The sequence below is a fragment of the Sturnus vulgaris genome, chromosome 1 (genome assembly GCF_052056855.1).
Source record: "Sturnus vulgaris isolate bStuVul1 chromosome 1, bStuVul1.hap1, whole genome shotgun sequence".
In the NCBI taxonomy this organism is placed as follows: domain Eukaryota; kingdom Metazoa; phylum Chordata; class Aves; order Passeriformes; family Sturnidae; genus Sturnus; species Sturnus vulgaris.
The window spans coordinates 119,242,183-119,269,520 of NC_142243.1; the positions used below are offsets into that span (position 1 = coordinate 119,242,183).

At 37.1% G+C, this 27,338-nt stretch overlaps 1 protein-coding gene across 2 annotated transcripts in view; it reads right to left on the reverse strand.

Moving 5' to 3' along the window:
- Window positions 1-2,431: 2,431 nt before the first annotated feature.
- The window catches only part of NSMAF (neutral sphingomyelinase activation associated factor), a 39,257-nt gene continuing 14,350 nt past the window's right edge, over window positions 2,432-27,338 (reverse strand). Inside the window, exons 7-31 of one of the 2 annotated variants that reach the window (XM_014873074.2) lie at window positions 25,754-25,825; window positions 25,346-25,393; window positions 25,168-25,220; window positions 24,527-24,656; window positions 22,657-22,728; window positions 21,732-21,840; window positions 19,534-19,710; window positions 18,426-18,505; window positions 16,973-17,063; window positions 16,816-16,879; window positions 16,643-16,694; window positions 15,607-15,727; window positions 15,181-15,312; window positions 13,389-13,431; window positions 12,780-12,943; window positions 11,221-11,329; window positions 9,827-9,885; window positions 9,298-9,365; window positions 7,652-7,719; window positions 7,299-7,422; window positions 6,482-6,565; window positions 5,314-5,464; window positions 4,824-4,926; window positions 3,739-3,848; window positions 2,432-2,790 (exon numbers count right to left, since the gene is read on the reverse strand). In XM_014873074.2, coding sequence (XP_014728560.1) covers window positions 2,696-2,790; window positions 3,739-3,848; window positions 4,824-4,926; window positions 5,314-5,464; window positions 6,482-6,565; window positions 7,299-7,422; window positions 7,652-7,719; window positions 9,298-9,365; window positions 9,827-9,885; window positions 11,221-11,329; window positions 12,780-12,943; window positions 13,389-13,431; window positions 15,181-15,312; window positions 15,607-15,727; window positions 16,643-16,694; window positions 16,816-16,879; window positions 16,973-17,063; window positions 18,426-18,505; window positions 19,534-19,710; window positions 21,732-21,840; window positions 22,657-22,728; window positions 24,527-24,656; window positions 25,168-25,220; window positions 25,346-25,393; window positions 25,754-25,825 — 2,379 coding nt within the window. In that variant the 3' untranslated portion in view covers window positions 2,432-2,695. Of the gene's footprint in view, window positions 2,791-3,738; window positions 3,849-4,823; window positions 4,927-5,313; window positions 5,465-6,481; window positions 6,566-7,298; window positions 7,423-7,651; window positions 7,720-9,297; window positions 9,366-9,826; window positions 9,886-10,058; window positions 10,195-11,220; window positions 11,330-12,779; window positions 12,944-13,388; window positions 13,432-15,180; window positions 15,313-15,606; window positions 15,728-16,642; window positions 16,695-16,815; window positions 16,880-16,972; window positions 17,064-18,425; window positions 18,506-19,533; window positions 19,711-21,731; window positions 21,841-22,656; window positions 22,729-24,526; window positions 24,657-25,167; window positions 25,221-25,345; window positions 25,394-25,753; window positions 25,826-27,338 lie in introns of those variants that run through there. The other variant, XM_088175324.1, reaches the window with a different exon arrangement.

The following is a 27,338-nucleotide window of genomic DNA, read 5'->3' on the forward strand; positions in this document are numbered from 1 at the left end:
TGCAATAAACAGTCTCATCTGCCACTTCCTCATCCACATGTGTAGCTAATTGTAGCTTTTCCTGTTTGTAGGAAAAGCAGGGTTGGGAGACCTGCTCTTCCAGGGAGGACTGAAGTTCAGCAGTCAAGAAGTCTTGTTATGTAGCTTGCTGTTTCTCAAATGAATTTCTCAGTTATAGTGACCCAGAGAAAACCATTGCAGCACTTCAGGCTGGAGAGGTGATCAAATTCATCCTGCAAGCCAATTTAATGTTACTGTTTGGTTACTAAATAATGTGTCTGGAACCACTGTGGCAAGCCTACACTGGCAGTAATTGGTGGCTTCATGTAGCATTAGTATAATTCAGCCTCAGGGGCCTAGCCCTTGTGCCTGCAGTCATCTCTAGGGGCTTTGCCAAGCTCCTTCCCTTAGCTATGAAATCCCTGGAGCCCAGACACTGATCTCTGCTTCTAACCAGGTTTTACTTAGGAGCAGATGAGTCAGTAAGGGCTGATTTAGATCTAATTAGGCTTTAAAACTCTTTGTTTACAGCTTAACAAGTGCCATTTGGTTACTTAGATCTTGTGACTCCCTACTAAGAACAAATCTGACTAAAACTGAAAAAAAACCCAAAAAACAACTAAACCAAGACAACACTATGCTGGAGGAATGGAAGATGACAATACTTTTTTTTGTAATCAGCCAGATCCCTGGAACTACTGGGGCAATCCAGCAGAATGTCGGTACAAAAACTTCCAGCTATAGCAGATAGCAAGCAGAAGTAAAAGAATAATCAAAAAGCTCTTGTTTTAAGGCAGATATAAGCTAGCACTGAAGAGTAACTTATGGTAAATGCATATACGTAAATTCACAGAAATTGCAAGGAAGTACCCAGTCATCCACAGCGTTAACTTGACTGTTTTTTCCCTTTTAAAAAGCTATGGTTGCTTTAGGCAATGAAGCAGTGGATGAGGGCTCTGTTTTGTGAGCATGCTTTACAGCAGAAGGGAAACCTCAACTGCACTCAAGAGGTATGCATACCATCCATCCATATTTAACCAAAAGGGGTATATTCTGAGGTAGTTTGACCCTGAAGCTTGTGCCTCCTCAGTTCTGAGTTTTCATCTGGTTTAGTTCAGCAGGAGCCCCCCTAGTAACAAAGGACAATCCAGAATTCACCCAAGCCATTTCCAGGCAAGTGTAGAAAAACCACATTCTATCATCTTTGCCTACACACAGATATGTTTGAGAAATAAATAAATTTAAAGGTGAAGAAACAGGGCAGACACCAAACAGTCTCCTGCAAGATTAAGACTGGTGTAGCAGCTGTGCATGGTACAGCTTAGTCTTTTGCCATGTGTGGCTTCACCACATGTACTCATTGATTACATAAAAATCTAGTTATCTGGTAAGCCAAGGGTGTAGTGCAGCTGAAATAAATACCACTTTGGTTTAATACCCTTACCTTACTGAAAAATAAGCTCACAGCCCAGCATAATAGAAGACTGGGGGAATGCGAGAACAGTGCCTAACGAAAAGCTGATTGTTTTACAATACCAAGAAACAGCTGTGCCTTGGAATAGGCATTGGGTGTCATATCCAAGGCTGGATCTCTGACTGAACACAGTTTAGTAGAACATTTGCCCTGGACACAGTGCCAGGGCACCTCAACACCAGCAGAAGGGAAGACCAGCAGAGAAATAAATAGATCTTCAGTCATACTCAGGCAGCATTACAAAAGCTGTAAATAAACCATTTAAATACTATTTCAAGTCTTTCACTGCAGAACAGCTCCTCCAGGAAAAGATACCCTGAAGTCCTACAAAGAGAGTAATCCTTGTGCAACATTGCTTTGTTCCTGGGTTGAGACAGCTGGGGCATTGGATAAACCCAGGAACTGTAGCTCTGTTTAAATGCCATATTGAAATTCCATCCCAAAGGTGATTTGAGTTAAAGAAGGTTGACAACTAAAAAAACCATGAAAATGCTGAAGATTACTATGAGAAGGATAGTAATATAAATGAGGAAAAGGAGAGATAGTATTTTATGCACCAACTTCAGGCACAGGATTAGGGGAATATTTATCCCAACACATGTATGTGTAGCTGGTCTGTTAGGAGATCAATTTTATGCTTGTCTTTTTTTCAGACCAATACATTAGTGCTGTTTTTGAGTAAGAAAAAGCAAGAGAGTATTTGTTCTTATTGTGCTCTATGCCTTTGCAAATAGCCACAGCTAAGGACTATCTAGGAGCCCAGACTGGGGACTCAGAACAGCAGCTGCTGCAGTGTTTAAAGCACTGTTTACAACTAAGAAGAAAGGTTGACTGCACATGACATGACAGCATTAAGCTCCACACCCTAAAGAATGCAAATGCTGCTTCTTTCAAAGCAGTTCAAACAGCAAGCTATGATATATTCCATGTAAATCAATAACTACAAGTTAAGAGCTCTTTAGTTACAGAAAAATAAGTCTTTAATTTCATATCAGACATCATTTTACACAAGCAATTTGAGTATGATAGTCCATGAAAAACAAATGCATACTCTATTGAAGTTAAGAGCTCTCAGTGAAGTCACCATAACATAGAAAGTTGTGGTTGAACAAAGCTTCCTATCTGGTTGAACTTCATCAGCCATCATTGCACACAGTTATGTTCCTTTAAAAGGTTTGGTTTAAAATTAGAGTTCATTTAAATGACTGGAGGGAAAGGCACTTAGTATTGCAGTTTCCAGAACATGATTTGTTTGTCTTCCCCTCCTGTAATAACATTGTTGCACTGTTCATTCATCCACATGGACGTTACAGCACCTGGGAAACAAAATAACAAAGAAGGTAATCCAAATGCAAATGAGTGGGGTACTCGAGATGACAGAACAGATCTTTCTTGAGAGTTTAGCACAGTCTGATCATTGGATTACATTGACACCATATGTGCTAAGAGGAATCCTAGTAGGGTTCTAGGTAGCTGCTCTTACTCACAGTAATGATCTCATGCTCTATTGCCTCAGCTGACTTTTGGTACTAGAGGGACAACATCATTGCAGTGTAGAATGCAGATGGCAACTAAGGAAAGCATTCACAGAGAATGAGCTTTTTCATTCTGCCATTTGGAATTTTCATGCTAAAAGTGTATTCAGATATTGTCACGTGTGCCTCAAGAAGCCCACTTCGAAAAGTCCCCAACTACAGAATGATCTCTCCACAGGTGAAGTTCCAGAGTAAAACTTAAGAGTAGGGAAGTTTGAAACAACTGTTTTCAGTTAAACAGCCTTGAAAACTTGATTTAATAAAACTTAGGTAGTTTTTTGCCACACATACTGGTTGCTGATGTACTGAGACTCTATAGATACATTTAATCAGCCTATAAGTCCCAATCCAAAACAGGTTTACTAGAGAACTTTACTTAATGTTGGTAGACTCAGCCTGGACAGATTGTGGCAAAGGATACAGTACAGTCTATATTATATTTAAGGGCCAAGAGGTAGAAAAATGTTGACTTTTGCCATGTTGTGTGAATTAGAAAAATTGAAAGTAATTTCCCTTTGGCCAGTCTTGCACAAAGCAATATTCCTCCATTCTTATTTGATTTCCTAGGAGGCTCACATGGACCTATTTTTAACTCTGGTATATCAGGTAAAGCTGAGATAAGGAACAGCCAGCTGGCTGAGCAGATGACTCTCAAACTTTTCAGTACTAAAAGAGCTGGAAAATGGGAATCTCACATTCAGTTTGGGAATGGGAATGGTTCAGGCATACCTGTATGCCCTTTGATTCTTTCAGTAACTTTTCCTCCAAGAAGGTCCCAAACCAGTAATTCACCAGACTGAGATCCTGATAAGATGGTATTTCCATCCCATTTGAAGCACCTGCAAGTAAGTTTGAAATTAGTTCATGTCAAGCTTTTGCATGATGACTGAAGCCAAACATTTCCAAAAAGAACTGGAAGTAGAGATGTGAAACAAAAGGAAATCACCTTTTAACACAGTCTTTTTAGAAAGATTGTTCCCAAATTATTTTAAAGAGTCATGACCCAAACTTGTTTCTGTGACTGCCCTAGGTCTAGCCAGGCCTTGCCCTGGCAGAGAATGAAACATAACCCCATAACAGAAGAGGGCCCAGTCAGCTAAGCATGTGTGTGATATTCCAGTGCTCTCATGAGCCATCACTTTCACTTCTGCCACTTCATATTCCTGAAACCATCACTTAAAAAACAAGGATGACTTTCAGGTAAGTAACTAGTGAAAATATATGTGTGAACATGCATATATATTTATGTATACCCACAAAAAAAATGAACAAGTGTATTCCCTGTATAGCTGCTATATTTTTACTCCAGTAACCGAGTAAGCATTCCATATGTTTATCTGATAAACCCTAAACAACTGTATACTTTTCACTTGGTGGAAAAAGGTGATTGGTCTTTGATTTTAAAAGCCAATCTTTTTTTAAGACTAACAAAATAAAAAGAAAACATTAAAACAAACCCTCCAAAACAAACCCAAAAAAAATCAGTATTAGTGATGGAGATCATTCAAGTAAGAAAACTCAAATTGTTAGACATTTCAGTAGCTCAGCTGCTGGAAGAGCTGATTAGCTACAGCTGTCAATATCTTTGAGGGACATGAAAGTTGTTGTTGAAAAGTTATTTACTTAGAGAGCTGATTGATTTTGCCCCAGTTTGGAATGCTTGATCATAATGCACACAGCATGCTAGAGTATCAGTGTTTGCATTCTAAAAAGTGATTAAATAAAACAAAGTTCCCAGTATTACTGCCCTTCCCACTGTGCTGTCACCAACCATCTCCACCCAGCTCCATAACCTGCACGTTCTCAGCATTTACCTCTGTGGCCCTTCAGTGGTCACAGAAGATACGACCATTCCAGTTTGTATATCTGTTACTTTAAAACAGCAGTCCTCCCCTGTGCTCAGTAGATGTCTGCCGTCTGCACAAAAGAAGGAAGAAAACAAAAGAAACAACAACAAAAAGCAGGTTCAGACATTCAGTTCTAGTTACCAAAGCCCTCTGTGATCAGCATGTTGGATGTGACATTGCCTGACCTACTTATCTATAAATAATTTACTTGAAATTAAGTCTCTAAGCAAGCAAAGATAAACAAGATTGGTTTCGAGTCTAGACCACTGCTCTACAGCCTAGCATGGCCTTGTGTACAATTAAATTCTTTACAGAGGAGATGTGTGACAATGCAAAACATCTCACCATCGCCCTTAAAGCAGTAATTCTAATAAGAAAGATTTATTACATGGTATCAAGAATAAGATTCCCTTTGAAACGCCCAACAGTGCACATTAAAAACTGAAATCCAACATACCAGGACTAAAAGCAGCATGAAATACAGTCCCAGAATGATGTGGCAACTGGTGCAACATCGTTGCTGTAGTAACATCCCAAACACTAATGGTACCCTCTTTGGTTCCAGATGCCAGGACGGTATTTGCAGCATTAAGGTCGATTGTATTTACCTAGGAAGTTAAACAACCGTTGATTTTTCCTAGTCTTTCGTGTAAGCCATCTTAAGACAGGTTTTAAATAACATACACAAAACAAGCCCATTATCCCTAAGATGGTATTTTATTTACAAAAAGCTTTGAATTCTCAACATCCTTAATTAAGTACTAGTATGAAAAATGCAAACTACAAAAAGATAAAATAGGTCACTTTGAAGATATTTTAAAAAGCTTTTGCTTTGCAGAATCAGAAATGATATGTGACATTTCAGACTGTTTTTAGGACCAATACTCTCCATCTAACTGCCAGACTCTACCCAAAGGGTAAAATTTTCACTTTTAAAAAACTTCCTACCCATCAGTTGTTTCCAGTTCTCTTGGGTACAGTTCTTAAATGTTACCAGAACTGTTTCAGTATTTGCCAACATTGTCACCTATTAAAAGACTAACTCTTAGGAAGGTTTAGAACACAGTCATTCTAAATATCTTACTAGAATGATGTTAAAGGCTATAAATAAAAGTATGCAGTTACACATTTATGATTCATTGCACACAATGTTTTTGTATATTTACAGTGAAATTCACTAAGATATTTACCATGATAACATAGTAAACAACTCAAGATTTCTTTTTCATTTGCTTGCCTTACATTAAGAGGAAGCTGTAACAATCAAAATACTTGAAAAGAGATTAATCTGTTTTCGAAATCAAAGAAGCAAACAAAAACTACCCAATCCTTCCTGCCCCCCATAGGAATTCTGTGCATACAAGCTGAGCAAGACAAATCAAGAAACCTCTGTTTACACTGGTGTTTCAGTCCCAAGAAATGGATCTTTCAACCCAGGAAGCAGGGAACACTGGTGCAGAACCATCAGACAGTGAAAACTCCAAAACAAACCAAAAAAGCCCCTACACACATTTCCCAAAATACATCCCTCAAGCCCCTAACCCCTCTTTGCTCTTTACCACTAGATCATTATTTAAATCATCAATTAATTTTCTTATGCTGAGATACTGTATCAACATACTTACACTAACATCATGTTCTAACTGTGCAAGCAGTTCAAAGTGGTGTTTTTTATTGCTCAAGATCTCTCCAGGAGCACAGTGCCACACCTACAACACAGACAGTGAAGTTTGTTCAAAGAAGCAGTACTATAACCCCAGATGAGTTCCTTCAGTGCTGACCTCTCACATTACAAGGAGGGCCGCTTGTGTTCAGTGTGGGCCTTGCCTACGTGGCAGAATAGAGCAAGAAATGGCACCTGAACTCCTTTACCCTAAGCAGAGCCACAGGATGAACACAACTCTGCTGACTCCACATAGCCTTCAGGGCCCACCTAAGAATGGCTGTATCACTGCACTAAATGTGTACTTACCAAAAAAATCATACACAGCAGGCTTTGGGAAATTATTTCCTGTCTCCGGCTTCCAAATTATCTTTCCACCTAACTGTAGGCATGCTCTTTAGATTAGTAAGCTTCTGGTCCTCTTAGCTTAAGAATGTAAACTACAAAATTATTAAACATTTTAGAAGTCAATTCCACCCGGGAAACAGAATTGCCAAAGACACAAAATATTCCAGTTTCTCCAACAAAATACAGTTTGTCTTCAGAATCCTCGTTTTTTACAGTAAATTAGAATGAATGAAATTTCTTGAAAAATAATACTTTAGCTTTGAAACAGTTGAGCTAAATTTAAATGAAGAATATACTCTAGAAGTAAACTTACTGTGCTACTACCCAGGTTATTACTCTAGTAAAATAGACCCCAAAGCATTTGTCTGGCCAAATATTACAGAGTGCTGGCTATCAATAGTTATGCAACTGTAACAATCCTATCTACAAACCTTCACAGTGGAATCCCAAGATGCAGAAAACAAGCGCCCATCACGCCAACAGATCTTGCTGACTGCATCATCATGGCCCAAGAGGACATCTTGCTGTCTTCCAAATGCAATGGAATAAAAATATCTAACGGAAAAAGGTTATAAAATCATTACATTTTGTAAAACTTAAGAGGTTTTTTCCTAAATAAAGTAACTTTGTTTCTGTAGTTTCAAAGAGAAATCTGGTGGGAAAAAATAAAAATACAGACACTGTGTTTTCAAAATTATTTTCTGTATCACTATCTAAAACCATAAACATAACAACCAAGGCACTCCATGCAATTCATTAAAATCAATAGGAAGTAAATACACACATATGATTGTCCCATGAAGAACTGATGACAGTGGTATCTCCTGGTAAGATTAGACAAGATGACAAAGCCTGTAATAAAAAAAAAGCAATACTCAATTTCTTATCTCAAATCTAATTCAAGTACATTAACATGCTTTTGAAGGGCAAGAAGCATTTTAATCCTCTATAAAAATGACATGCAGATGTTATATGAACAGTGATCAAGAAAAACCTCAGAGGCTGGACACTAGACATCAAGAATACTTAATCTCTGTTAAATAAAGGTAGCAGAAGCATTCAGAAATAAATGCAGAACTGATAGATCTTTCTAAAGAAACTGGTATTTCAAGCACATGGTATGTAATTCCTCACTCAGAAGTAACTGGGTCAGCTCTTCATCTTGTAAGCTGCTGTCAATTCTAGACACAAATAGCTAACAGAAACTAAAAATGCAGATTATTTTGATGTTTTTTCTCCATCACAGGTACTTATCAGCTCAGGTCTTTCAAAGAACAACTATAACTGTCTAATTCCTAGTACTCTCAACAAGACACATTATTTATAGATACCTGCTCAGTTACATTAGTGTCTCTAGAGATGGCAAGGAAAAAAATACCAATCAACCTAGTGCTTCTACCTGGTATCATTACTGGTCATGTTTTAGGTCTGTTTGAAAAAACAGTAAGCTGCTGGACTGTAAACACTCCTAGCATTGCTGTAAGTGTTTAGATCAGCACTAAAACTACAGGGGAGAAGAATAAGAGTATACAAGGCCTCCTCATGAAAAAATAGACTTTTGGTTTAGGAAGTCAAAGAGTTGCTTTTTCACAGTGCCAAGAAGTGTTCACAAGTTTGCTGAAGCATTAGGAATTGATGTATCTAGGTGCACCTGCTAGTGTGTCCCAAGGCAGACCACAGGGTCTTGATCCTGCAACTTGAGGACCAGTCAGAGCATGCTATGTTCTGTCTGGGCAACATATTTGGTATTCTTGTTCCCCCTAGAGATGATGGTAGAGAGAAAACTGATACATCTTGGTGTCTTACACCAATAGAAGACTGAATATGACAACTGGGAGTGTATTTTTACAACCCAGGTCTGGCCACAGTGCTCAAGCACAGAAAATCAAATTCAAAATCCCTTTCCTAGCAGGAGAAAAATATTGTTCATAAGTTGCTGAGATCATTGCTCATGGAAGAAGGATTGCTCATTCTCACCCAGCACAGATTCCACTCCCTGTGCTTGGTTTTCCTTTGCTGGCTGACTCACAGGCTTCAAACACTTGGGTGCAGTAAGGTAGTGCTGGATGCAAGCATGTGGGTGGAATTTAAGCTTTGCAATTCTGGTCCCAATGGCAGTTCAAGGTTGCTCAGGAAGACACCCCTGCTCATGCCAGACTATCTGTGTCTACCACAAGCTCTTCCCTGGATAGTAGGGCAACTCAGTACAGAGCCAGTGTAACCAATTAATGTTCCTTCCCCATGTTTGCAGAATGTGCTCTTTCTGGTGGCTTGAGAGAGTCTCAATTCACTCTGCTAAATTATTCACACACAATACAACTGAGTAGGCAGGGGAAAGAAAAGAGGCATTGATGGATGCTAAGAGCCATCTCACTGAGCAGCTTTCAGAAGATTCCCAGTCATCTCATTCTTATTTTGACAGCACCTTACCATGTTTGAAAAGGACACACTCCTCTGGATGGTTCTTGAGTCTTTGGAAAACATCTTCAAAGTTGAATCTTAGGATAAGGGACAAAATAGAAGATAAAAGGACTATTTTATATTCTAGAAGCTAGTAATTTTGCTATAATTTTGAGTGTCTTACTATGAAAAGCAGATACAGGTTTTTCATAGTCTCTGAGAAACTCTTTATAAGGCTTGGTGACTTGGGCCTGGAACTACCCTGTTTTGTGAGAGTTACAGATGGACTCATGCTCATCAAACTCTAAGAGAACTCTGGTATCTAAATGGACAAACTTCCATTATTATCCATTAGTATTATTACTGAAATTATCTTCCAAGCCTAGATAATATTGAAATGCTTGAGTCAAAATCATCTAAAACTGAGCAAATTCATATAGTTAAGCTATTTAATTATATCAGATATTACATTTCAGTTTCACACCATTTCGCTAAAAAAAATGCCACATTAACCTGCATTTACACTGCAAGTTGTGGTAAATACCTGTGCAGTACTTACCCTGGGATGTAGTAAAAACAGAAGACCCATTGCAAGTGACTGCTATTCCAGTAATTGACCTGTTTAATACAAGAAAGTTTGTGGGTGATTTTCATAGTTTTTGAAACTTAACCACCATACTGTAAATAGACTACAGTTGAAATCTGTTATTTGAGGTCTGTAAGAACTAAGACATTCAAGGAGATTAAAAACACTACACTGGTGTGTTATCTGTCTAGAGACAAAAATATACCTTGACATAATATGTGAAACACCAGGACAGGATCCCCATAGTGTTCTGTCAGAACTCCATCTTCATCTGAAGGGACTTTCCCGTGTGAGAGGATAAATGGTTTCACATTTAGTTTTTCCAATTCTGGATTAGCTACAAATAGTCAGGAAGCTTCCTACAAGCAGATACTGAATACCTCAAGTGTCAGGAATTGGAACTTGCACATTTTTTCTCCTTTAATTTGACACTGGCAAAGTCACTATAGGCAGAAATTTAGATAAAGCTTATGTCAGGGGAGAGCATCCTGCAAAGCCAAAGTTCTGTTCCACAGCTCTGTGTCTCATTATTTCTCATCAATCTTCAGAAAAAAAAAAGTAATTAAAATAATCAGCAGCTGAAATTTGAGTCTCTTTTCAGGATCAGGATTTCTCTAATGCTAACAATCTGGTAACAGATTTCTCACTACAAATATTAACTCGTTTTAGGGACACGATAATGTTTTCCTAGATTGGATTACAGTCACCAAAAAAGTAGCTGGACTCAAGGCACTAAGAAATCCTCCTAACCAGCCCAGTCACTAGGACAAAAGATGGGACCAAAAGAAAACCTGTTCTTTAAAATATAGTTGATATTGTCCATTATTATGTATTTTCAAAGTTCACCTGAAAAGTGCCCCTACTGACTCTTGCCTCCCTAGAAATCCATCAGAACAGTAGTTTGGTACCTGGATTAACTGAAAACCTATAGCTGGAGACTTGGCAAACTGCTCACACAACAGCAGCTTGAGGTGTACAGTGGAACAACTTAAGTGTTTAACCTTTCAAATCTGATGGGATGAAGTTGTGTCCTCCTGGCATTATAAGAAAAATAAACGGAAGTGTTTATCTGGCTGCTGTTATCAGTTTTAGAGAAGAGTAATCAATATCTGCTTCAGGTACTAAAGTGATAATGAACATATACAGATCTAGAGTTAAGGAAAACTAACAGCAAAAATCAAGTGACAAATACCTTCTCTGGATTCATAACCAATCATATACTCAAGTTCATCTGGCATAATCAAATCACTAAGTCATCTCACAAAGAAAAGTATTTACCTTAAACCCTAACCCATCATTCAGATTGACACACAGATCCCTCACCCCAATTCAGTGGAAGAATTTTGACTGAAAAGAATAGTACCTACTCTTTGTGAATTTTATATTGCTTATCTAATTTTAGTTTGGCAATATTGTTCCAGGCAAGCGTTATACTTTCTTCTGTCAAATCTTCAAATGATTCTTCATTTGGAGAAACTGCAATAAAATGCCACAATAAAGCTCCGTCACAAATAGAAAATAAAAAGACGTATTTCAAATACCTAGGTAGCTGACAGAAACATGAAAGTACAGAAATCATGCAGACCTTCAGGAATAAGATCCTTAGACTAATGCAGAGAGTGACAAGATCACTAACTTTTTCCCAAATCTCTTGCTGAATTTGCATAGGTTTACAGAGTCAAAAATAGGATTTTTCTCACCAAATTAGTGCTTTTAAACTGCAGACTTTGGAAAGCAATTCCAAAATGGAAAACAAACAAACAAACGAAAAAGAAAACCTAAAAACTCTGCAGCAATGTTTTGATGTCCTTTGAAATGTCAAGGGCTTTCCAGATGGAAAATAACTAGAAAAGCCATTTACTGCTAAAATTAAGTATATGATTTTATTATTCTATTGCATTCTGTTAAGAGTGTCACAACATCATTTGACTGTTGCAAAAGTTAAGGGGTGAAAAATGCAAACAAAATTGAGACAATTAGATGTCGATTATAAAAAGGTCAAACCCAAGAGAAACTGTTGATGTGTGAATTAATGACTTAGGCAGCAAATCCATTTAATGCACATGACCATTACTATCACCACATACAACTCTCAAAGCCCCTCTTGCCATTGGATGCTGCAGGTTGCCATGCTAAGTGGCACTCATTATCACTCCTCTGCTTAAAAGTGAAGGCCATCAAATGGTAAGTGAATTGAAGACAATCAAATCAGAAGAATCGTTCCAAGTGATACCTGGGCTGAATCTTCAGGCCAATTTACAGTTAAATCACTATATACATTATGAAGACAATAGCATCTTAGTTTTAGAAAAGTGGTTTAAGTTTCTGCTTGAACAGAAGCCTGTAAGGGCATTACAACCCTTTTCTAAAAGGAAGTTATTCAATCAACTCTGTCCCTACAGTATACATACTGTATATTGAAAAAAAAATTTCCTTTCAGATTTTCCTTCAAGTCATGGAAAAAGAAAAAAAAAAATCAGATGCTTAATTTAAGTTCTTAGGGTTTACTTTTATCAAGCTAATTAACTGATTACTCCTAAGACATTCTTGTTCAAAACCCTAACAAATATTTGCATCATTTAGAAGGCCTGCAGATATGGTCATTGAAATTACTGTCACATCAGTTTGAATTTAAAGTGTCAGGAAAGGCCAAGGATAATAGCCCTCCCACAGTTTCAGAAGCAGAGGTTGAACAGTTCCAGAGACGATCACTGCAACAGAAGGCAAAATACAGGGCAACACCTGTATTTTCAAATTTGAAACTGGTCTAGTTTTATTTTTCTTTAAGATTTAGTTCATGGATTTATCTTGAGTTGGCTTACAGGGAAAGTAGCCAAGAGAGTTGTATAATGAGATCCTGTGGGAGAAAGATACTACTCAAAATTACAAATCCTTCACATTGTTAGTTTTTTTATTAATCATTTACCTGGAGACTCAGCTATGGAAATGCTGTGACTAGATGTTCGAGACAAGCTTTTCAATTTCTGAATTTTCCTTTGAGGATGAGGGGTTGTAAACAACTGTTTTGGCGTCTGTCCAAACTCCAGGATTTGTGTCAGCAGAGCTACTTTTTCATTGGGGTCCATAATACTTTACAAAGCAAGATACATAATTAAGCCAAAGGTGCAAGTACTTTTTTTCCCTGCCCTTCCCCCAAAGCACGGAACGGCATGTGCAGTTACTACAGCACTACAGGCCATCACACATTCTTACAGAACTGATTCAATGCAGATTATAATCATATAACAGCTTCATAACTCTGATTATATAAAATAACAATATTCTCAATGACTAAAAAATGAAGCAATTTCACAAAAGCCAGACTGAAGAAATGCTTAATTAGCAATCTTTTTTCAATGCAAGCTAAAACTGAGAATATGGTGTTGGTTCTCTGCACATTTGGGAGTAAAAAATGGAAGAGCAACGCCATTCATGTACATTCATGGACCCTTTTACAGCCAGCAGAGAACTTGGAGAGATACTGAGAAACCTGGCTAACTGCTTTAACAAAAACATTCAGATTCTTGTTAATTACCTGTTTAAATCCACTCCTCCTTCATAAGTTAATGGGTGAAACACTGGAAAAAAAAGTTTATTTGTACAATGTAGGTATACAAGGTTCATTATCTTCGTCTTCCTATAAACAGAGCTGCATTTTTTACTCACAAATAAGTTATTTCAGCAGGGATTAGTTTGAGGTCTTACATTTTAATCCTGTTTTTTTTACCTGAACAAGCTTAGGACTTCCAACAGATTTTCAGAAAGTTTCAGAAGGAATCAGTACTTTCATAAAGGAAGGATCACTTACTTAATCTTCATTAAATACCTACCCCCAATAAAATAAATAAATAAATAAATAAATAAGCAAGCAAGCACAGCTGCATAACTGAATCTCTGAGTAATTTTCAGATAGGGAACAGAAAATAATAGAGAATGATCAGAAAGATCTGTGTATTCACCTTTCCAGGTGAATTGCTATGACGCAAATGACTCTGAGGCCTCTGCTCAAGAATATTTACTTTGACCTAAGTTCATTCATACACAGATCCCTTCTGCCTCTCTTATCTACTTAAATGTCTGCAATTCATTATGCTAATAAAAATCCATCCTGCAGTAGAAGCAGCATCATGCATAAAAAGTGCTCTCATTAATGCTCTCCTTTGAGAGGTAAAAATATAGGTGCCATAATTTATATGCTGATTTACTGTATTTGAAGTCTGTAGTACATTGTAATTAACACTTATGCTCACAGTATGACTGCATGCCAAGCCCTACAGTTTTAAAGTACAGCCAGACATATGATAAGGATACATGGAAAAAGTACACTGGAAAGAAATGAACAGCAGGAAAACAACACAACCCACCCCCAGCCAAAGAGCAAAAAAATCCCCCGAACCAAACAAACCCAGTGAAACAATTCTTGCTATTTCTATTATCTTACTGTGGAAGTAGAAAGCACTGAGTACGAAAATGAGGAGTTGCTTATTCCTACCCTCACCACTGTTGTAGGAAGGTTTTCTTTCTAAACTTATTCTATCTTCTTAAGTGCAAACCATCTCAATATTTCTGTTACTTACAGTCCTTCAAAAGGATCAGGGCTTCTAAAATAAACACCCTAAAATCTGATCTGTTACTCTTTTTTTAAAAAGAGGGCATTTCCTTGTCAGGTAACATATCAGACTGATGAATAAGTTAATCACTGGTAATACTATTAGGTGTAAATAAACACATCTCCACAGCAATCACATAACAACATTCCCCTTTGTAAGGGTCCATAGTGGCTAGATCCATGTTCAGAGTAAGGCTGCAAACAGTGAAACGTCTCACATGCAGTTATGTGTACGGATACAAGGACAAACCCACGCACACTTTTTCCTTCTTTCCAGGTCCAAAGACCTGGAGCCCATTAGTCCACCCTTTCCCTTGCCAGTTCTCTCAGGCGGAGGGGGAAATTGTGCTGAAATTCTCTCACTGAAATTACAGTGGAGGAAGGTTAAATACATGCTTATTTGGAGACCCTGCAGGCTCCCATTTTTAATTGGGAAACAGTAATTCCATACTATATTGCCACACCATGACGTGCAAGCAATTCCCAGCAATGCTACAGAATCATCTTGTCTACCCTCTGAAGCATATCTTCAAAAGATGCAAATCACCACTAAGGCAATACTACCAGATAAGTCACTATTTCCAATAAGGATCAAGCATTCAAAGCACAGTTATGAACACTCAAAACAAAATAAGCATTATAGATATGTTGTGATTTACCATTCCTGCCTAATTGAAGCATCCTCTTTTTTTTGCTAGTTCTATAAATGTGTATTTACCATTGTGACTTGCAACTGCTTCACTTCCTTTCTGCTTGTAGCCAAATATGATGTCAATCCATTCATGAAGATGTTCTGATACATATGGACTTTCTAAAGCCTCTTGGCTCTTCTGAAGGAAGTCATCAGGACCTGACAAGAGAAAGGTTAATTAAAAGAGCAAATACCCCGTTCAGAATTGGCATCTATCTCTTCCTCCTCATTCTTGAAAAGCCAACAAAACACCCCACATTAAATCTCAGTTTTCTTATGAAAATTACAAGCACCTATTAATTATGTCAGTGCTTTAAAGAAAGAGTTTTTAGAAGTTAGTTTAGTTTAGAAGTTTAGTTTTTAGAAGAAACCAGAATGGACGTTTTTGAGGAAGAACCACGGCTCTAGCAATCTTTTATTAATTAATAATACAATAAGTTTGACTATTATTACCTGATGCCCAAGGTGGAAGCTCTACATCTTCAACCATCTTTCCACCTTGCCTTTTTCCCAAGTCCAACTTTAAACTATTTACTAGAAAACTAGAATCATTTTCATAAAATTCTGGAATCAACTGAAATTCAGAAAAACAAACAAAAAACAACCAAGTTTTGATATTAGGAAACTTAAACAGATTACTCAGTGGAAAGAAAGTTATTAAAGTTATTACAATCCATATGTCAAGCCCTAAAGTTGGGCAGGCTTTCCAAGTTTTCCCTACATGACAGTTCTCTGAGCTAAACTGCTAAATTCAGAACAGCACACATTTTTAACAAGTAATGTGTGACATATAAATCCATAATATCTATGAGTATCTTCAGAACTCTCATTGCATAGCTGCCTTCCCATTTTTAAGACCTCAAGTAAGAGTCAAGACTAAAATCTAGAATAAAACTAAAAATTATGACAGAAATTTCAGAGGTTAAATTGATTATTTAAATACCGCCATATGGAACCATTAACTGTAGACTATTTTTTTAAAAAGCAGCACTGTACTAAATAACATTTGTTTGATAAAGGAATTTACCAGTAATTACTATGTGACAGTTTATTATTCTCAATACATTCTACACATTAGGGTTTCTCAGGGCTCAAAAACCCAAAATACTACTTCTACAGTTTAATTCTCCAGATGCAATACAGCCAAATCCTTAGAAGATTTCAGCCTTTTCAGCCTTAATCCACACTCTGGTAATTCCCATGTATTTCCATTAACAGTCACAATGACACATATGTTAAACTAAAAGCCAGAATGCAGGCACAGATGAGCAAACATGGAGTTGATATAGGATTAATATACACTTTAATAAAGAATACATAAAATGCTGTCATCAGCCTTACAAAAAACCCAAAAACCAAAGCCACACAACTGAAAAGCACAAACAACAACAAAAAATTTAACACTCTCCAACTAAACACTCTCAAATCAACAGTAGACAAGAAAGCTAAGCACAGATGAGAAGATTTGAATTATTTTCCAGCCATTTACCTCTTTGAAATCTGTTGCACCATCCAAACAGTTTTTCCAGGTTTCTGCAATGCTAGATAAGATAGATCAATCATACATTTGTTAAAAAAAGTACTTTTTAAGGCTCTGCACTCCCCCATTGAGGCATATTTGAAAATAAAACCAGCCTAGTTATAGACAAAATGTAAACAAACCTGTTGAACATTCTGTCAGCGTGATCAAACTTTCCATTCTGCAGACAGAGCATGTATTCTGGAGCTAAGCAGAAAGAAAAACAGCATCAGCTTCCTCCAAGCCTTGTCTGCTTTGGAGGTAACTATCTGCTCAGAGAGCATATAAAAGATATCTTACCAACTCTAACGAGATAAAACAAAACATAACCCGGAGAAGAATAATGGCTTCCATACATGAACTTGGGCTCTGGCATTTCCTGATAACGTGTCTGCAACAGGAAGAAAGAAAGAAAGCTCTGTTTCAAATCAGCACTCCTGCTTTCCCTCAATACAGAACACATACACACTTTCTTTTTAAAGACACAGATTAGGACCACCCACCCTCAATTTTTCTTCTAATGATAAAACAAACTCTTAAATTCTAATATCCATGTAGCTTTAATCAGAACAGTAAATCAATATGGCTAAATAGCTGTCATAACTGATCATCCAGAACAGGTTTTCAGTGTTTTTTCCCTCTCCTACTTTAGCACATAACTGCAGTGACTCAAATTCAAAGAAGTGCAAACAAGCGCTTCCTTTTTGTCTTTCACACCAAGTTTAATGAGAGTATGGAAGAACATACTGACTGCCATCAACCTGGAAGACTCCTTCCTGTCTGAAGCTCCTATGCACTACTCTAAAACATAATATAAACAGAATTACTTTTACTGCAGTAATGAAGTATGAAGCCAATAACAGTTCGAGGAAAGTCAGATCTTAGCAGGAAGACTTTATTTATTGTTACTGTAAACATAATATTGTTCATATTCTTGCCTTCCACAATCTTAGGAACCTATATGATTTTGAAACATTGAAGTCTTTTTTTATCGATATAAATCTATTCTAGTTATTCTAGCAATACTTTTTTCTAATGTTCCGTAAATTATTTTGGAATAATTAACTTTCCATAGAAGACAATAATTTTACAGAAATAATTAAAAGCCAAGCAACTGAGGACCTTCTAAGTCTCTGTGTTTGACAGCATATGAAAAGAAAGCCTACATACCTTGAGAAACAGAAAAACTTGATGCACTATAGTAAGCATATAGAATTTTCAAGTTAGTGGTCTGACCTCCATGGATCCAAATTTCCTCCCTTTGAAGTACTCTCCCTCAAATGCAGTATTTTTCTTAAATGGAAATACTTAAGATTTCTACTACTTTTTCTTATTTCTTTCAAACATGTGTTTTACATTACACATTTAAATCCGAGGGTTTTGAAATTTCATAAATCCATGTGTGTTTATAGCATCTCAGTGCCACTATATATATCAACTGGATTTTGGGATATTATTTTAAAAATAAGGCAAAACTTTTTAAAGCATATACGTAAGAAAAGATAGTAAGAGAGAGGAAATGGATTCAAATAATTTTAAATTAGTACTGACAAAACCAGTTCTGATGAAATTAGGCTGGAAAATAAATGTGGAATGGTTACAGGTATGTTTGCTTCTGATAAAGTTTATAGTTAATTTTTGATACAATAATTCATAAGACATAATTCCCAAAGCTTGCTGGACAAAGCTCCTTTCATTGCCAATATGTACAAGGCACAAAGTATTCAGCAAATAAATGCCAAGATATACATACCACAAGTCTATCCAGCCTTTCCTTATTCAGGGCACCAACTGGTTTACTAAGGTCACGAAATGTTTCAGGCTTTGTCAGATCTTAAAAAAAAAACAAACAAACCAAATGCTTGGTTATAGACTCCAAGCATTCTACTAGACTTTAATGTACTCTAATCAATATTTAAAAACAAATTAAAAAATCCCCCAACCTGTCCAAGCAGCAACAAAGCAAATAAAAGCCATCACAGAACCCCTCCAGTAATTTTCTCCCTCCCTACTAACTGCAATCCTGTAAAGTCTTACTGTAAATAGCTACTCATTTTCCTTCCAAGTACATATAATCTCATACCTCTTGCTTAAGAGCTAATAGTTAATACATGGGACAGTTCTTACAAGTTATATCACATAGTCAAGGTACTGCACCAAAGGCACAAAAGCAGCTGGTATCATTTTCCTACTCATTAACCATTCTGTCAGTTACAGTTAAGTTCCACCATACAATCAGATTGAAGTGTTTGAGCAGGTGCTGATGAATACCATGAGATTTCCCTACTCTGCTTCTTGCAGAGGGACACAATCCTCAAAAGGACAAAATCCTAACACAAACTGCACTAAGACCTTAATCAAGGAGCCTATTTAGGCACAAGCCTTGTCAGCCTCTTGCATTCAATCTGCAATGCAAAGAATTACAAAAGAACACCTGGATTCTTCACATTTCAGTGCATCTAACTTGTTCTCAAAAAACCCCAAAAATACAAATCAAAACTAGTCATTTAACTGGTTCTTTTCCATTTATAAGAATCACAGAAAGTCTTTGAATGCTCAGTACTGCTGATCTGCAAAGCAACCAAGCAGATGTTTGGTACATACCCTGTAGCTGAGAAGTGCAATACTTAACAGAAAAAGGTGAGGTATTTATATATATATACACCCCTATATGCATATAAATATACCCTCCCCTATACCCCTAAGCTAAAGCAGAGGAGTAAGTCCCCAAGACCAAGTCCATCCAAGACCACTAATGCCAGGTTCATTTGGTGGAACATGAAGTTTATGCATGAAGTGTAAAAGCCCCTCACACACATTTCAGGTTGGTCATGATGCATGTTTTTTTTATATACACATACCTAACACGGAACTAGAGTAGTCTGCTATGATCCAAGGAAATACAGGATACTGGGAGAGATCGTTGCAGCTTCTATCAGCCAGATTGTTGAGATGGAGAAGATACTGGTAATTTGATATATGCCCTCGCTGCCACTGCAACACATAACTTTCAGCTGTGTGCTCTGCAATATGGTTTTCTAAAATAAAATAAAATAAAATAAAACATTAAGAGTTGTGAGGTTTGGAGTTTGGCCCCCAAATGTTAATGTGATTAACATTATGCTAGATACTATAAAATAATTAAGGGCACAGTTTCTTAATAGAACAAGTCAGAATTAATTGGCAACTTCATGTTGCCATAGCTACCACAGATTTTTTAATATCTCTGCAAAGGAGTCTCAATTGCATTTGGCCATTAAAAAAAAATCATCAAGAAGCAGTGCTGAAACCAAACACAGTAAAAATGGATGAATATTTACACAGAATGGAGAAATATTTGCAGACCACGAACAACTCTCTCAGCAATCTGGCAACCTTTAAGATTTCAAATTTCTAGAAGCAGTTCTGTTTGAGTCAAGAAAAAAATTAAATATATTTTTCCTACTGCAACCAAGGATGCCCACTAACCATAACTTGTGGAAATAAGTCATATATGTACCTGAACAGGATGTAATTTTAGATCCACTGAAACAGTGGGTAGAGGAAAAGAAAACTTAACCCACACTCAAGAAAGTGGGAATTATGAACCTGGAGTTCTCTTTGAAGTGTAGGCAGGAGCTCACAACATTCAAACTGCACTAGTCTGCTTATTAGCTGTAACGTCAAGGTATGCTGCTGGAAAATGGGCTTATTTATTTAAACTTTCTTCCATTGATTCAGCATACAGCAGCTGGGCAAATGCCTGAAACAGTAGAATTGAACTAGTAGTAGAACTGGAACCACGGCATAATGGCAAGAAAGAAACTTGGATTAGATTATGGTAGGCCTCTATTTTAGCTCAGCATAAGATGGAGACATATTCTAATTTTTCTTCACTTTAGTACTTTAAATTCTACAAGTAAAAAGCGTTAGTGTCTCTTCAAAGAGAGGCTCTTCTGCTGCCAGAGAGATACTGAGGTGCTACAAACACTTTCAGGGAAAGGGCTCACCCTTTTTTTTTTCATTTCTAAGCTCCAACATCATCACCATTTTCATCTACACCTTGAAATTTAACCTTAGAAAATTATCCAGAAAAAGATTGACACGGGGTAACAACATGGAGCTATTTCAACAACAGAGAAAATGATGTCAGAATATATTTCCTTTTCAAAGAAAAATCTAAAAGACTAAAATAGTTCTAAAGGAAAGTTATCATTCCTTTGTGGCCTTTCCATTTTTTTGTGAAGCAGGAGTGAACTGATATTTAGGTGAATTCATTGAAATAGAATTAGAGTCCTGGTACAATAACAAAAAACCACAAAATTTACATAAACATTTTCAATATTTCAGTTCAATATGAGTTTCAATGTTTCAAATTACAGAAAAGCTCAGCCTTTTCTCCCTTTTTTCCAGGACACACACATTTTAGGAAGTTTCTGTTTACAATCTGCAAAAAAATAACCATCACTTTCTAGGAATTATCACATAAAAGATTTAATAGAAATTAGATTTCAACTGTTTCAGAATGGTAATTTTCATCAACCACTCCTAAGACTGAGGAAAGTTCAGGTACTTATGTGTGCACTGAAAATCTACCTATTACAGGAAGTTTCTCAAGAAGGTCTTAACTGATGACTTGAGGAATCCACACACAAGCTAGTCTATATTTTTTCAGCAAAATACAATTAAGATGAGTGGATCTTATTTATCCCTTGCTTTGAAGATAGTGTTTTATGGCTTTGCTTATTTCATTTGTTGGATTTTTGTTTTGTTTTGCTTTGTTTTAACAGAGGGAAAGGGGTCTGTTAAATGGCAGTGCATATCAAGTTGCAAATCAAAGAAATTAGTTTTGCCTCAATAATGTCACCTCAGCTTTCACACTCAGCTCTTCAAACACAACCAAATTGGTGCCATTTCACAACATCCATTCTGATCTTTGCTTATTTCTATTAAAAGTTTTTATAGCTTATATATATCTGTTTATGTTTCTCATTCTTCCCACACATCAAGAGAGCAAAATCCAGATAAATTTCCCTTCACAAGGTACTACACACTACGTTAATAAATAAACACTGCAAACCTATATATTTTGCAATAAGGCGATAGACCTCATCTCGATCCTGATAGTTGTAGAATTTCAAGTAGATGTCAGAACACAGATCGTTTTCTGTGCAAAATACTTCAAGTCCCTGAAATGTTAAAGGAGGGGAAAAACAAATGAGAGCAATTATTGACAAGCTGTAGTATTCATGTTTTTTAACAGAATGTTCCAGTTACTAATATCTAAGACTTATGGCTCTATATTGGGTAGCAGTTTTTCCCACAAAATCTAACATACTAAAATTTTTATTTCCAGTCATAACAGCATTCAGTTTACACTAAGCCAATAGATTGGCTCTGTCTGGACTGATTAAGCCTAGGTAATAGGCATTTAATTCTTTGCATTACTGCATTCACTTAGGCAAAAAAAAAAGTATATGTGGTTTACATGTGTTTTGAGACAAAAAAAATTCTACAAGATTGAAATTGCAGTGCTAACACTGAAAGCACACAACTGAGGTTTCACTGCAAAGCTATTGACATTCCTCAGTCATGTACAGCGGGAATCATCACTCCACATCAATGTCAATATGAAGCAGTGACAAAACTTCCTCCACTAATCAATCCAGAGCCAACACAGCATGAGAAATTCATTCTATCCCGTGATAGGTGCTTGAGATAAACGGAATTAATTGCTCCCTAACAGTACTCCCTTCTCCTATGCTGACTGCTTACGAAAGAAGTTTTTCATCCTTGTCAGAATTCACCGTTTTCATCTTTTTGACAACACAGGAAAAGAGAACACTTAAAAACCCAGACAGGATCATTGAGTACTGTTCACTGCTTAATACTGAGTTTTTAAGACCACATGGCTTTTACCTAATGATGCAGATTGTTTCAGCTGGTCCCTTTAAGAAACCATATATACAGCAAGACAATAAAATAAAATAAATACATGAGCTTACCAGTGGCATCAGCCCATGTCTTCTCTTATAGATGCGACGCACATTTTGCAGGGTTATTTGTACTACTGGTTTCTGTGGGGGATGAGGGAGGGGAAAGAAAAGATGGAGATATTCTAATAGGTTTATGTTCTTCTACTTTACCCTCCTCAGACAATCTAAAGTTTTTATTGACTACAGATACTAGCAATATGAAAACAGTATCTATCCACGTCATTTCAGCAGTGGAGTCGTGATGCTAAGCAGTTATGTTAAAAAGAGGAAGCTTGTCTTTGCTGTCTGTTTTTGCCCGAGTACCAGAGCAGTTTAGGAATCAGTAAGCAGCAGTGTATTATCCCCGAGCCTGTCGCCAGCAGCAGCGCTCATGCACCAGAGAAGCAGAACACAATGAACGGGATTGAAAGGATTGGGCTGCTGGGCAAACTGTGCCAAGAGTGCCACCCGGCGGGTGGAATCAGAAAGGCACCGTTATCCCACGGAAACACCTTTCCCTGCCTGGACTAACTTCCAGCATGTCAGAATCATAGAATAATTCAGGTAGGAAGGGACCTTTAAAGGCTATCTGGTAAAACCCCACTGCAATGAGCAGGGACACCTTTAACTAGACCAAGTTACTCTGAGTGTGGCCCCACCTAACCTTGAATATTTTTCCAGGAATGGGGCATCCACCACTGCCTGGACAACCTGTGCCAGTGTTTTACCACCCCCATTGTAAAAAACCTTTTCTTTATCCATCTAGTTTGAATGTAGCCTGTTCTAATTTAAAACTATTACCCTTGACCTATAGCAAAAGGCCCTGCTAAAAAGTCTGCCCCCAAATTCCTCCTTCTTTGTCAAACACACTTTCTCCAATTCACTTTTCCACTCTCTGTACTAGCTCCAAACGTTCCTTCCTCTTGTAACAGACAATATCTTTCTAATTCAATGTTCCTTTCAGAGCTCTCAGAGCTTTCCCTTTATCTTCCCTGTGTCTGAGTCTCCAGACTCCACTGAATCTTCTGCTAGTCCTTTCCTTGGCCTTAGGGCACTCAAATTAGGCACAGATTCCTTTCTTTCCCCACAGGGTACCAGTGGATGAGAGCAGTAGAGGTATGCTCCAGTCCTCAGCCCTGTGGAGGGAACTGGCAGTCCAGCACAGGAATTAGAGGATGGGTAGCTTGGTACTTCATCCCTGGGCAGACTGTGCTCCACCAGCCTGCAGGACCAGTCTTACCCAGCTGGAGCAGCATCAGGGCTGCTGATGCAATCTCACATGCTGACAAGCAAATTGGAAAAAAAAGTAATCTGAGAATTTAAGTTAAGTTTTCTGGTGATCATGTTACCGCCATGTCCATACTAAAGGTATTTCACAGAATCATAGCTAAATCAGTGGCCTGCTCAGATGATCACTAGTGTTTCTATGACAAAGTTCTAAAGCAGTAATCCATGTGCAACATGCACTCTGTTTTCCTCCAGAGAAAGAAATTATCAGTTTAATAGAAAACCTAGCTAAGAGCTCCCAAAGTAAACTGCATGTATATAAAGCTCTAAGTTGGGTCAGTATCAGACTAAGATTGAGAAATTTATCTTAAATGAAAAGTTACAAATAGTGATCTTCAAATATTAGTAGAGAATGAGCAAAGGACATTTTGTGCTTTGTCAGTAGGAGTTAAACTTTCATCAAGTTAGCACAGAATGAAGCCTCAGAAGAAGAGATACATTGAATGCAGCAGAGAACAAAGGAAAACTAATGACCTTCTAAATATAACTGAAAATAGTCTTCTTGGAGATATGCTCTATGTGCGTTTTAGAGAAAAAGTACGGAAAATTAAAACTGTCCACTAGCAGGGCAGCGTGCTCACACTGTATGCAAGACCATCTATGAGGCACTTACAGGATATCCATTAAGAGGCTGGAAGTACAAGTTAGCATCACTAACGCACACATGCCCTGGATTAGTCACCAGTGGCGTCACCATTTCTGCTTTACACTCCATATGCAGCGTTTCAGAAATGCTTTGAAATCTACAAGTGAAGAAAAGGAGTAAGTTTACCTCCAGTTCTTACTTTGGTAGAGGCACCCTTAAGTTATTTAGAAAGTTTCTTAGTTAGCTTATAACCTTGGGACATCAGAATGGGGACTTCACTAAGCCTATTTTACACAGGAATAAAGTTCTTTGATGGGACCTCCACTTTAACAGGCACTCCAGAAAGGAACACTGCTACATTCTGCTGCAGTGTCAGACCAGCAAACCAGTTAACTCTTATAAAACTATAATTTTATTTGGCATATACTGATGCCCAATTGCAACAAATTCATGGAGAAATGAAACATTTCGGAGACAAAGTAACACATTCATCATCACAACACAGAATTTCTCACTCTCCATTCCAGATGCTTCAGAATACAAAGAAGCTAATTCTCTGAATTAGAGAACTTACACTAACTCAACCAGCCATCTAATTATCAGTGCAGTAAACTAATCAACCAACCAGATGAAAATGATTTCCCAACAGAAAATGACTAGAAAAGTACCTGTTTTTATCAAATGAAGTTCTAGCCAAGCGTGATTGCAATATAGCAGTTATCTAATGTAGAAGGAAAGAAAAATTAATACGGTCTCTGATTCAAATTCAATGAGAACTTAATTATTAAACAGTGATACCACATTTTCATTATTAAGCAAAGATATTAGAAATAATCAGATACTCACCATGGCAGCTTGATCTCCCATCTTATCTAGACAAGAAGCCCTGTAAAGCTAAAATATAAGCTTTAAGTGAAATAGCACAAAGATGTCCCATACAGCTCAGAAGTCAACAGAAACAGGAGGGGCTTTAGCATTCTTGGTGACAGCATACTAAAAAATCTATTACTATTTCTTTTTAAAGTAGGACATACTTATTCACTGCTACTGCCATGTTACTACTTTTCTTACTACAACCTTGCATACTAAAAGCTGACATGGGTCACTTACAACAGCTGTCAGAACTAGATGCTGTGTTCAAGTCCACATTTTAAAGATACTCCAAGATTCTCACCTTGAGAACAAATAAAGTTCTATACTAAAAATCAAAAGATGCTGTGACAAACTAAGCAGGGATATCAAATAACCACATACCTGATGTAGAGTTTGCACAACATCTCCCACTTTCCCAGCAACGTCCAGTTGGAATAAGTGTTCTGCTCTACCCTAAAATTAAAAGTACATTTACTACAAATGAATTTCAAAAAGAACTCAATGGGAAAAAAAATAAAATTAAACCAAACTAAACTAAAACTCCCTAACTAATAAAACTCTAAAACCTGGTAAAACTATGCTTTTAAAGATTGCGTTATACCTCAAAGATTCCAAAAGGAGATGTAAAACCTGATCTTTTTTCTTTACAAATATATCTTCCCTGTGGAAAGCTCTCTGTGCAGTATTTTGTCTGTTGTTTAACACAATACAGCACAATAGCTCTGAAATGACTAACTTAATGCAGTGCAAACATCAGTAAATGTAGAAGTATTACCTGTTCTGCCTATTTTAATATTACTTATTTTAGTATCTATTTTAAACACAGGCAAATATAGAACTAGCAAATGGCATGTTACATTTTGAACAGCTACTGTATTTCTCATACATGAAAGACACCAGTCCACCAAATCTTTAAAGACTAGGCTAAAAGAGTCAGTCATTGTCATCTACATAAGTAGTTTTGAGCTGAAAGGATCCCAAATCCAATCACAGCCTATTTTGACTAGCTATTTACAAAAGCCCTAGTAGCACATCGATCAGCTTATGTGGCACACTCATTTTTCCCCTACAAAGTTTTCCTAGTTTTCTTAAGTGTCACTTTATAGTAGACATTCCTGATTTTAACTTAAGTATATTAAAAGTATGTGCATGGATCAACTGGTACTAACTTTACACACAACTCACATTTAGCAAAAGGTTGTTGGATCCTTTCATGACCCCTGAATGTAGTATAAAACTGTATCAATATGTTTCTGTAGTGTTTTATGATTTCTCAGGCTAGACTTAAATAAATAACAAACCAAGTGATCAGTAAGACTACAGCAAGACACTGGTCAGTAGATACAACTGGATTAATTTCAAACTGAAGGAAGAAAGACACGAAAATCTAGATGATCTTCAGTGATCTGAGTACGTGATCAGAGCTGAACTAACAGCAATGCAAAAGGAAAGCATGCTTCAAAAAGCAAATGGAACTGGATTATAGAGAGACATGAAATTCAGTAGCAATTTAGATAAAAGCCTTGCAACATTTCACCCAAGCATTGTTTTTTTCAACGGGAAAAAACACAGCTCTCAGAAATCCTAGTGAATGGTCTACAAGTATTGCTTACAGCCAACAATTTGACAGTTCTTGTGACCAGTTGTCTCTGCAGCTCTCCAGCCATATTCAAAGACAACAGCTCAGTATTTTATAATTGATACGAAACAATCAAAGAAAGACATGGAAGATAAAATGTATTACTCAATTCCAGCACTCAGTGACAAATACGGAACTGGCAACAATTCAAGTAGAAGATATTCAGCAGCAACAGAAAAAAATCAGAAAAGATTGAAGGTGAACTAGATTCCTTGTTTTAAAACACAGAAACATAGCTGCACTTTAGCAAAGTAAATTGTGATGGCTAACTGTCAGAAATGTTTTAGCTGTGAATGAATCATAACTTAGGAGAAAATGAAGTGAAAA